This window comes from Psittacula echo, assembly GCF_963264785.1.
Source record: "Psittacula echo genome assembly, chromosome: 4".
Classification (NCBI taxonomy): domain Eukaryota; kingdom Metazoa; phylum Chordata; class Aves; order Psittaciformes; family Psittacidae; genus Psittacula; species Psittacula echo.
Window position 1 is genome coordinate 62,161,349 of NC_137738.1, and position 11,561 is coordinate 62,172,909.

The 11,561-nt window shown below is 36.4% G+C and overlaps 1 protein-coding gene across 9 annotated transcripts in view; it reads left to right on the forward strand.

The window, feature by feature from the left end:
- HACE1 (HECT domain and ankyrin repeat containing E3 ubiquitin protein ligase 1) overlaps window positions 1–8,007 on the forward strand; it is a 52,743-nt gene extending 44,736 nt beyond the window's left edge. For 7 of the 9 annotated variants that reach the window (XM_080616719.1, XM_080616720.1, XM_080616722.1 and 4 more), the window contains 4 exons: window positions 628–726; window positions 1,000–1,070; window positions 6,550–6,663; window positions 7,121–8,007. In XM_080616719.1, coding sequence (XP_080472845.1) covers window positions 628–726; window positions 1,000–1,070; window positions 6,550–6,663; window positions 7,121–7,223 — 387 coding nt within the window. In that variant the 3' untranslated portion in view covers window positions 7,224–8,007. Of the gene's footprint in view, window positions 1–627; window positions 727–999; window positions 1,071–1,577; window positions 1,656–6,549; window positions 6,664–7,120 lie in introns of those variants that run through there. The other 2 variants (XM_080616725.1, XM_080616724.1) reach the window with 2 other exon arrangements.
- Window positions 8,008–11,561: the final 3,554 nt, after the last annotated feature.

The window sequence follows — 11,561 nt, forward strand, 5'->3', positions numbered from 1 at the left end:
AATAAACATTTTCTTTCACTTCCATTTTGCTTCCTGGACATCTTGTCAGTGAGGATCTCAAGATGTGTATGCCTTCTTATCCTAATTACTTAGAATGACCATCTTCTTGGAATGTGATAACTTCATGTGCCAGTGATAAATGCCTTAAATTATAATTTCATGATGGAATCAGGATGTTGTGGCCTTTAAGCCTTTTCATATTTTCTTTGAGGAGGACAGAAGTCCTTTAAAAGTAAGGAGATGTGTTTATTGTTTTTACTTTTTCTGAGTCACAGAATCAAGTTCCAGGAAGTTTTTCTGGTGGTTTGATCTGTAGCCAACAGATCTCAAGTTTTGCCTCAAGTCGTACCAAAACTCAGCACTTTTATCTTTTAGGTTCTTGGCAATAATTTTTCACGCTTGATACTGTGTACTTAAATGAAACAGATTGTGTGAAGTTGCTTGAATTGAAGGATCTTCCTGTATTAAAATTCAGTCAATAAATTAGGTTCCATAAGGTTGTAACTAAACGAAGAAAGCACTGTAATTTTTATACGAAGTAAAGCATTACTTCTTAAAATAGCATAAACACTTGAAATTAATGGTTAGTCAGGAAGACTAATGGCAGTCTGTGTGCTTCTTCTGAAGGAGCTTTTGCTGTCTGGTATGCCAGAAATCGATGTGAATGATTGGTTAAAAAATACAGAATACACCAGTGGCTATGAGAGAGGAGACCAAGTTATTCAGGTAAAATTATTTTCTTGAATAGTATAGACTGTTGCATTTTAACTCGAAAAATGATGCTGCTGCTGTTGTCATTTTCTGTATGTCTTTGTGGAAGCTTATTATGGCTGAAATTTGTGGTTTTTTTTTATATTCCTACGTTAAGTGACTTTCATATGAAAGTTTCCACCATTTAAGTAACAAATGCATAAATATTCCATTCATTGTTTTACCATTATCTTTTCAAGTACTACAAGTATTGAATGGAAAATAAAAACTAACTTATTTTTCGTTTAGTGGTTCTGGGATGTTGTGGAAGAGCTTACTCAGGAAGAGAGAGTATTACTGTTACAATTTGTTACTGGCAGGTGAGAAACTCTTTAAGTAACAACAAATATATTGTCTGGATACGCAGTAATAAGTCAAGAGACTTCAGATTACTATGCAAGATTACTTAACTAGAAACTGTTTTGCATACTTCGTGTTTTATATCTTGATCCAAGTAGACAAAGTGTGTGTTAAACTTTAGCTGCCTGTACTGCCAGCAAAATGATTGATAATGTATTTATTATACCTGACTAATTTGCAAGAGGCCTTTGTTGCTGTCCCAGTAATTTTTAAGAAGGCAGTATGAATTTAACTGCACTTTATATTCTTCTCCCTGTTGCATATTTATGTGGCTCTTGGCTTCTCCAATAATATATATAGGCTTTAATATATGAGATAACTAGGGATCACTTCAGTCAGTGTAAACAGAACAAAGCTGAGTTGAATTCAACATTAGTGCAGTGTGTCAAGATCAAGTGAAGATGTAACTTTATGCTAGACTGTGTTTCCTTTATATAAGATTTCTGTCCTAAACTCTGGTTTTTCAGGGAAAGCCACTTTTATTTCCTTTATGGTTTGGGGGCAGTAGGGGAAGGTCTGGAGCAATAAATACCCCTGTGGGCTGGGTGAGTTGCTGAGTTTGTGTATACAGACATGTTGCAAAGTGGATCTATTGATACATGTGATACCTGAGCTATGGAGTCTACTGGAATCTTATTCTGGTGGCAGTTAGAGATTGCACAATCTTCTTAATTTGATATACCCTTCTATTCATGTTTGTAGGGTTGTTGACCTTTAGTTTGTACATTTTGTGGTAAAGCAATGGTAAAATACAAATAAAGATCATCAAACTGTGTTTTATACCAAGGAATTTCACAGTCACGGATGTATCATCAAATGACATGGGCTTCAAATTCTATTAGTTTCACTTGATTTATTATGAATTTTATTGGTTTTAGGGATCACAGATAATTTAAGAAACCAGCTCTTTGTACATCGATCTTTTCTTTTTGTCATCTTCAGAAGTGATTTCTGCAGTTCTAAGTGCACATCTGTTGCATGCCAGCCGCTGGTCTTTCATTTTTAGTGGACTAGTCCATTTCTAAATCCAGACGGCTAGTAAGGATTTTTAAGATGTAAGGTCATGTTTCAAATGCTTCTTAAAACATTCCAAACGATATTGAAGTGGCATTCACTATTTTTATGGCATTTGGGATAATGTACTGATTTTAAGGGACACTTTCTGTCAAGTAAACAATTATGTTTTCTGATTTAATACGTGCATGTGCACCACTCATTTTGGTTACAAATTACATACTGACTTATTCTTACCCATTTCTTGTTAGTAGGAAACAAATTTTTGGTATGTCTTGTTAGAACTATGGTCTGCAATTTAAAACCAAATTGTTTATTTATTTTGTTTTATATCAGCTAGAAACGCTGTGTGTTTTTTCTTCAGTAATTGAAATTACTGAAGTTATGTTTTTCTATAAAAAATTAACTTTTGAAAGTTACCTCTAGGAGTATGCAGCTGGCATTTTTTCACATAAATCCTGAAACAGTCCTAGTTTCTGGGCATAGAAGGTTTAGATGCTGAGTTGTCTGTGAGCTAAGATACCAGTTAGTCTAGTCAACGTGGTTTAAGCACAGCTGGCAACTAAGTACCACACTGCTGCTCACTCACTCCCCACCTCCCAGATGAAACTGGGACACTATATAGGCCAGTATCTTCAGTGAAAATTTACACTGAAATTATACCCGATTCCAAATTATGATCTTTTTCTGGTGCCACATTTCCTTAGTGAAGAATTTGTTTCTGTGTACCGGTTGGCAGGCTGCATTCAAAATTTTCCTTGATTTTTTTCAATTTCCTTTTAATCTCTTCTGCGTATTCACTTTTTTTTTCTTTTTCTTTTTTCTTTCTTTTTTTTTTTTTTTTTGGTGTGGATATGGAGTGATATTAGTCTTTTTTTCCAATCAAAGCCTACGGCGTTTATTTAGTGGATTAGATAAAGCAGTTCTATTTGTGATTGTCTTTAGTGTTTTTCTGACACCTATTTTGTAAACTTCATCTTCTTCCCCCATTCTTACACCTTTTTTCTCTTCAGTGCAATGAATCACAGAATCCCAAGGGTTGGAAGGGACCTCAAAAGATCATCTAGTCCAACCCCCCTGCAAGAGCAGGGTAACCTAGAGTACATCACACAGGGGCTTGTCCAGGCGGGCCTTGAATATCTCCAATGTAGGAGACTCCACAACCCCCCTGGGCAACCTGTTCCAGTGCTCTGTTTCAGAGGAGATACTATTGCATTCATCATTAGTACCAGTTTTGAGACATCTTTTAACAGTAAAGTAATTTCCATGAGCAATGTTTGAAGAGCAAATTCTGTATGTTAAGAGGTCTTGGCACACTCAAGAAAAAGCCTAAATATTCTTGTGCCTCATGCTGGGGATCTGAATGTTTACTTAGGCACCACCTACTTCTTTGCTAGCAGCTCTTGCAATGGTATTTCCAGTTCCACGTGCTTTTATGTTTTTCTCCACTCTTGTTCTATTTGGTATTTTTAATAATATTTGGTTAAATTATTTTTAATTATCAATTGGCAACTTTTAATCAGGTTTTTAGTTAATAATTGGAGGGAAGTGTTGACAGCTTACCATGATAAATTCTACTTTATTTGTATTCTGTAGGTATCAGGATTGCTGTTCGACTTCTTAAGGGACTGTGGTTATGTTAAGTAATAAGCTATATGCTCTTTTAAGGGAAATTCAATATGTTTGATAAATGTGTTAGATGTATATGACTACTTTTAAAAGTAAAACAAAACATAAGGAAATTGATTTTAAGTATCTCCTCTACACTGTTATAATTTATGTGAAATCTCTAAGTGGAAAAATAGGTAGAAAAGACAAAATTTATATGTAAACTTAAACATCTTAAATGTTGAAGTTTTCAAAGTTATGAGATTGTATTGTTGGTCTTGCTGAAGGCTATTTACACACACAGTAGGAGAGGTAAGATTTTGTGATCTTATTTGCACATATTTTGAAGTCTGGCTTTACTATATCAGCAGTTTTTGTGTGGGAAGAAAAGTCATTCTTGGAGGCATAAATTGGTAACCATTACTTTTAAATGTTCAAAGCCCTGATCGTACTGTATGATTCTGACCTGCTGTAGGAAATTTTCAAGTTAGGTCTGTGTTTTATTGCTGATTTGAATGTGAAATTCTCTTGATTCATTGGAGGAACAAGAAAAAAAAACACTGCAGGGGAGGCAGCACTGTATTAGAAATGTGAATCAAAACCATGATATGAAAGAGTACTGCTGTAAAATTTGTACAGCTGTTCTAAACTGTGGCTGTGAGTGCAATTCCATTTGTATGTCGGAAATACTATGCTGCAAATAATCAGTGCTTCCCTCCACAGGGGTTGCCTTATATACCAGTGCTAGAACTATATGCCCGGCATTGCTGCCATTAAGCTAAGTGATTCAGACTTACGTGTTAACTATTGTACTATACTATAGCTAGCTCTTAAAGGTATGTTATGTGTTAACTATTGTACTATGCTATAGCTAGCTCTTAAAGGTATGTTATGTGTTAACTATTGTACTATGCTATAGCTAGCTCTTAAAGGTATGTTTAAAAAGGGTTACTGTGAGCTGTGTCCTAGCTCCTTAATTTGGCAGTAGCAACCCTTACTCTTTTGCATTTTTGCCATGTAGTTTTATTGTGAGTGGAAACATTACTTCATTCTTTTCCATTCTTGGTCCTGGTTTCTACAGTCACTTTGATTCTGTGAATATGGGAGCATTGTTTTTAATGTAAGTACTTGTAATGCAAAATCCTACAGCTGTTACATTAATGGAAGTTTTATTTTGTTTTATTAGATCTTTTTCCTGGTTTTTTTTTTTTTTTTTTTTTTTTTTAATAGCTACAAAATTGCAAAATAGTTGAGGTTAAGACGGACCTTTGGAGATTGACTAGTCCAGCCCCATGTTTAGAGCAGGGCTAGCTAGAACCAGATGCCCAAAGTCTTGTCCAGACAGGTTTTGATTGACTCCTCAGCTGTTCTGGGAAACTTGTTCCAGTGTTTGGCCACCTCATAGTGAAAATGTTTTTTCTCATGTTTAAATGGAAATTTCCTGGATTTCAACTTGTGCCTGTTGCTTCCTGTCACTGGGTACCACTGGGTGCTCCATCTTTAGACTTGTGCTCCATCTTTAGACTTGTGCTCCATCTTTAGACTTGTGCTCCATCTTTAGACTTGTGCTCCATCTTTAGACTTGTGCTCCATCTTTAGACTTGTGCTCCATCTTTAGATTTGTGCTCCATCTTACTTGTTCCTCCCTTCAGGTATTCGTATACATTGATCAGATTCCCCTGAGCCTTCTCTTCTCCAGACTGACCAGTCCCAGCTTGTTCTCCTCCTGTGTCAGGTGCTCTAATCCTTTACCATCTTTGTGGCCATTTGCTCAAATTGCTGTAATATGTCCCTGTCCCTCGTGTAGTGGGGAGCTTGTTGCTGGACTCCAGACGTTTCTCACTGAGTACAGGAAAAGGATCACTTCCCTCTACCTGCTGGTGACTTTCTGATGCAGGCCAAGAGCCTGCTGGCCTTTTATGCAAGGATGCATTGCTGCCTCACATTCAACTTCTTTATTCCTTGTGCCCTCATCTTTTCATCGTATTTTTTAGATTTTGGGATGGTTTGTTTGTGTCTGTGTGTTTGTGCAGGCTGTGTTAACAACATGTTACTATGTAATGCATACCAGCTTAAGTTGATATAAAAATTTCTTCGTTTTGTTATATCTGTCTCTTAGTTTAAAATTATAGGGAGGCACTCCAGGGCTATTGTCTACCTACACCTTGAATAATCTTTGAATAATATATAGGTTAAAGGAAAAGAATTATGAGTAATCTGATCAACTGGAGAATTCATTCCTGAAAATGCCAGTGTTTTGTTTAGTTTTTTTTGGGTTTGTTTTTTTTTTTTTAGTGTGCTCTGGTTTTGCTGTAGATTATCACTGTGGGATAGTGTGATTGGTGTAGTGGTTTTATTAGTTACTTGAAACAATTGGTTTGAGTAGTAAATGAACAGACATGTTGTGGATACTTTGGTCAGTTGTCCCATGGATAGCAATTGGAGAATAAACTTCTTTATGATGTAATATTTCTTAAACTGTAAATATAAATAATCATAGATGTTGGCCTAAACTGAGATAATGTTCTGTTTTATAAAAACAGGTTGTAGAAATGAGTACTCCTGCAAATAGAATTCTCTTAAATGTCATTCAAACAATTTGATGCCTAATGTAAACGGACAAATGCATTATTTAGTATTGTAATTAAAAGCATTTAGACTGTGAGAATTTTGATATAGGTAAGAAATGGGAAACCTTGATAAAAGTATTAGTAACTGTCTAATTGCTAGCAGGAAGAGATATTTGCAGTGTAAAGACTACAGGATTTTTGGCTTGTAAAGTTCTTGTAATGGTCTAATTTCTGTGAATTTTCTCAGTTCCAGGGTGCCTCATGGTGGTTTTGCCCATATAATGGGTGGCAGCGGTTTGCAAAATTTTACAATTGCTGCTGTGCCATATACTGCAAATCTTTTACCAACATCAAGCACATGGTATGTTAATTAGTCATGTGGAAGCATCTTAAAAATGGGCCTTTTTTCATGCCAGTCACAGTCAAAAATACCATTCTTTTGAATATTTTAATTAGAACCTGCCTCCACAAATTTAGATGGTTTGTGCAGTGTTCACTATCCAATGTGAAAGTCGTGGGTTTTAACCCAGATGATGGATGTTATGTTTGTTCATTGTTTGCTACTTCATTTTGCTTAACTAAAGGCAGTGGGATTAATAAGGGAATATTCAAGTTAAATCATTGTATTAAAATTGACTAAAGTAAAAAAAAAATTATTTCCTGCAATCTATTTGAATGCTCAGTGGTACTGTAATGCAGCACAACTTTGTATCCTTCCTTAAATGTGACAGAAGGGTTTTCGGTCAGAAATCTTTACTGTTGGGTTTCTTGCTGAACTATGACACGACTTTTTTTTTTTTTTTTCCTTCTCTTTTCAGTATCAACATGCTCAAGTTACCTGAATACCCAAGTAAAGAAATCCTTAAGGACAGGCTTCTTGTGGCATTGCACTGTGGAAGCTATGGTTACACAATGGCATAATGAAGTCTGGAAAACTCACTTGGCTACTGATACGCAATTTCAGGTGGCAGGAGTAAGTTTAGAGACTGTCGATAGAAAAGCAGCTTAGATGCTGCAGTGCATTGGCAGGGCTGGGCCTCAGAATTCCTTATAGGATTATCAGCTTTTCCTCCACTATGTGTTGTCAAAAGTAACTTTGATACCTTCACAACAGGCTGCTTAGCATGCTGTACTTTCATTTAAAAAAATTACAGATGTGTATGAAAATCAGTTTACATGCTTTTCATGTCTGAATCAGAAAGTTTGTCAGAATCTCTTTCCACAGTTTACTTTTGATTTTTCAACTATATGGTTGAATGACATTTGCGTTTCAGTTCCTTTGCACTCAGATGGCATACTGCTAATGGACAGACTTGTACTTTATGCCTTGTTGCATGTCAAAGTGCCGTTTATTTTTGCAGAGAACACTATAGAAAGTTCAATTGAGATATTGTACAGTAAGACAGAGCTGATGTATTTTCCATTTCTTTGCATAGTAACAAAATTTTATAACTTTTTAGTATTTTAATGTATATAGTATGTAAAGACTAGACTTATCACTGGAAAAAATAACAAGAAGTTAATATCTAATTTATATTAGAATTTACACTATATTCTACCAAATATTTAAGGTATTTGTGACTTTATAGTCAACTTGCAGTTTAGAATTTGTAAATATTATTTAAAATCTATATTCATTGTTTGAATGCCTTTACTCTTTCCTTTACATAATTGTATGTTCAAAAGGTATTATTAAATTTTAATATTTTAATCTAAATCTGAACGCGACAAGTTTGTGTGTCTTTGTGGATGGTTTATTCTTTTTTCACATGGATTTTATTTCTCATACTATAATTTAAATTGTTATGGAGGCAGCATTTGAGAAGGTATTATCAAAGTGTGTGGGTGGACATAAGCAAGTGTACAAGGAAGGAACTTGAGCATATTGAGGTTAATTGATAAGACTATAATAATTAGAATCTCATGTCAGAGTTTATATAAAATTAGAATGTATTACTCTATGTAAAAATATACAGCAATGGCTCATTGTTTGTTTTTGATAATTAGCTGCACTTGTTGGGGTAGATAGTGCATTTGCATAACTACTTTTTTAGGGACCCTAGGGTAGGTCTACATTATTGTTTTGATTCAGGCTGCAAGTGGGTTTTTGGTTGTGGGTATTTTTTTGTTGGACTTTTGTTTAATTATGCATACTTTCTAATTTGGTCATCCTGCTTGTTGTGCTTTTGCTTCAGAGAATGCAAACTGGATTCTTTCCAGATGAAACTGAATAGAAGAACATGATCCAAAAATATACCAAATCCTAATGGATGAACATTAATTATGTCTGCAAGACCTAAGTGATCTGAAGAGTTAGTAAATGAGCTCAGGAATAGGAAACCCTCCAAACATGTAAATTTTAAGGTTCAGGTTCTCAGCAGAAACTGTTTGCTATGATCCATTCATGTTTTCCTACACTAACTGCTAATGCATGTGTAGCCTGAGTTCACCAGCTGATCTGCGTATGCTACTTACTTAGTGCTGTTTTTTTCGGATTTTACTGATTTTAATCTAAAGCATACAAAATCTCTCTGGGAGTGTGAGAGAGAAATATGTGGACCATCTGATTCAGTGGTGCCACAATAATTTCACTTTGGGCTAAGCTTTAAACATAGACTTGTTAGCTGTTATTTCCTTTCTGGTTCTGTTTGTGCACATGTATGCATAAATGCTGGTTTAATTTCTTATGTGGTGTCTGTGACTGCACTTTAAGGAGAATACTGGGTTTAGGAGAAAGAGCAGACTCTTCCAGCAGGGTAATCCAGTGAAAGCTGTTTAGACTGTTGCTTCAGTCAGTGGAGAGATGCTGTTCCTCTCTGACATGCTCTAGGAAGCTTATTTAGATAGGTTAGATGTTTGAGTGTCTGTGGGGTTTTAATGTTAAATCCCAGTTATCTTGCATCCTTCAGTTAGTAAAAGTTCTTTGCTTTTCTGCACAGTTGGGCAGTGCTTGGTTCCCTGGCTATGTAGTGTATTTCTTTATGTGTCCTAAATTGCTGGTCAACTGGTTTTGAAATGTAACAAAACAGCCTTTAATGTTATCAACAGTTTCCTGTGAAAGATCTTCCTGTGTCCTGGTTTGAGCTATAGCAGTGATTTTTCCTCCCTCCTATTAGCTGGTGCAGTGCTGTGTTTTGGCTTTAGACTGAGAACAGCACTAATAACACACCCATGTTTTAGTTGTTGTTAAGTAATGCTTACCCTGATCTTGGACTTTTCAGTCTCTCATGCTCTGCCAGTGAGGAGGGGCATGGGAAGCCAGGGGGGAGCAGAGACAGGACACCTGACCCAAACTAGCCAAAGAGGTATTCCGTACCACAGCACATCATGCCCAGTATATAAACTGAGGGGAGTCACTCGGAAGGCACAGATCACTGCTTGGGTCAGGCTGGGTATCGGTTGGTGGGTGATGAGCGGTTGTATTGTGCATCACTTGTGTTCAATGTTTTTTTTTCCTTTTCCCCTTTTAGTGTTATATTTTATTTGTTTATTATTTCCCTTATCGTTATTATTATTGATGGTATTAGTAGCGGCTTTGTGTTATACCTTAGTTACTGGACTGTTATCTCAATCTGTGGGGTTTGCATTCTTTTGATTCTCCTCCCCATCCCACCCAGAGGGGGGTGAGTAAATGACTACATGGTGCTGAGTTACTGGCTGGGTGTAAGCCATGACACCATGTTACAGCCTCCCAAATGATGAAGCAGGTTACTCCTTCTTCACCTGTGCTGATGTTACTCATGTCCCATATGAAGGTATGTCGTAGTATTTCTTGTAACATTTGTGCTAAATACCCACACAGTAGGTCACAATGAAATTCTTTTAGAATACTTTTGTAAGAAAACCCCAATATGCAGGAAGTGGGAATAGAGCTCTTGACACTGCACTGTTGGTATAACAGCAACCTTGTTATTGCTTGTTGTGAACAGTTTGTTTTTTTTTCCCTGCTGAAACACAAAACAGTACTGTCTGCTGCAGCTGACCATGTGAAGTTAATAGGATTTAATTACTGCATTGAAAGACTTTTTTTAGGACACTTGTGCCCTATTAGCAATGGGGTATGAAAAGCCTGTTTAGGAACTATAACTTAATATAGTTTATAGTTTAGAATGATTAATTGGTTTATATTTGTTCTCCCCCACTGTGCCAGAACAAGGCAGGGTGAGTGTTTTTATCTCTGAAAGAATAGAACAGATGTCTTGTCAGATCATAGATCATGAGCGCTCATTAACTTTTATTATCTTTATGAAATGTTAGATAGCAAAGCCTAGTTTTTGATGCTTGAAAATGTGTTGTGCATCTAATGTTGCAAAGCCATTAAAACCATAAACTGTGAAATGTAGCTTAATGACTTCTACTGTATATTCCATAGTCAGTAAGATTCAAAATGGAATGAGAAAGAGAAGGTGGTTGGTCTGAATTTTCCAGAGACTTGGAAGCTTCCATGTGTACAGTAGAAAAACACTAGGACCGCCTCTGCTTTGGAAGCATGTGAACTTTAGGAGTATAAACTGAAAATTAGTCTTTTAGTGTATTTGGACTATTCTTGAAGTCTGATGAGCTGATTCGGCTCTGCAGGTACAACTCAGTGGTGCCTCAGAAAAGCTTTGCTTTTCCTTTTCCAGGCCTGGGAAGAGGTGGAAGCTCCTTTCATAACATCCAGCTTGGGTGTATGGAGAGTAGATCAAAGAAGGGGCAGAAGATTGATAAGATGGCTTTTCTAAAACCTTTTGAATAAACAAATAAACACCCTTATTTTTCTCTCATGAAATGCAAACAAACAATATTCCATAGGTGATCCTCTAAGTCCTAGTGTGTAGGTGGTTTTCCAGTAATGCTTGTATGGTGTTGCACAGGAATCAGGTGTAGAAATTGAACCAAGCGATTCATTCCTTTTGTACATGTAGTGGGTTGATCTTTCTGAAGGAAAGTAATCTTGCAATTCTGCTCCCTGGACACAAGAGGTCCTTTGATGTTCAGGCAGTGGGAATCTGCTGACACTGATCTGCTTCCATTCCTCCCAGTGCCCTCTGCCAGCCAGGTGTCTGAGGCTGAAAAGTAGAATCCAAAGTTCTCTCAAGGAAGAAGACTTAGATTTTTTTTTTTTTACTTGATTGAATCTAAAGAACAGAGCTGATGAATGATCCCTATGGGATGAACTGGTTTTGTAACAATACTGTTTTAGTTCTTTGTTACTCTTTGCTGCTCTTGGTAGTACTTAAACACAGTTGCTGAGTTCTGTATTCTTGGTTCAGTAGA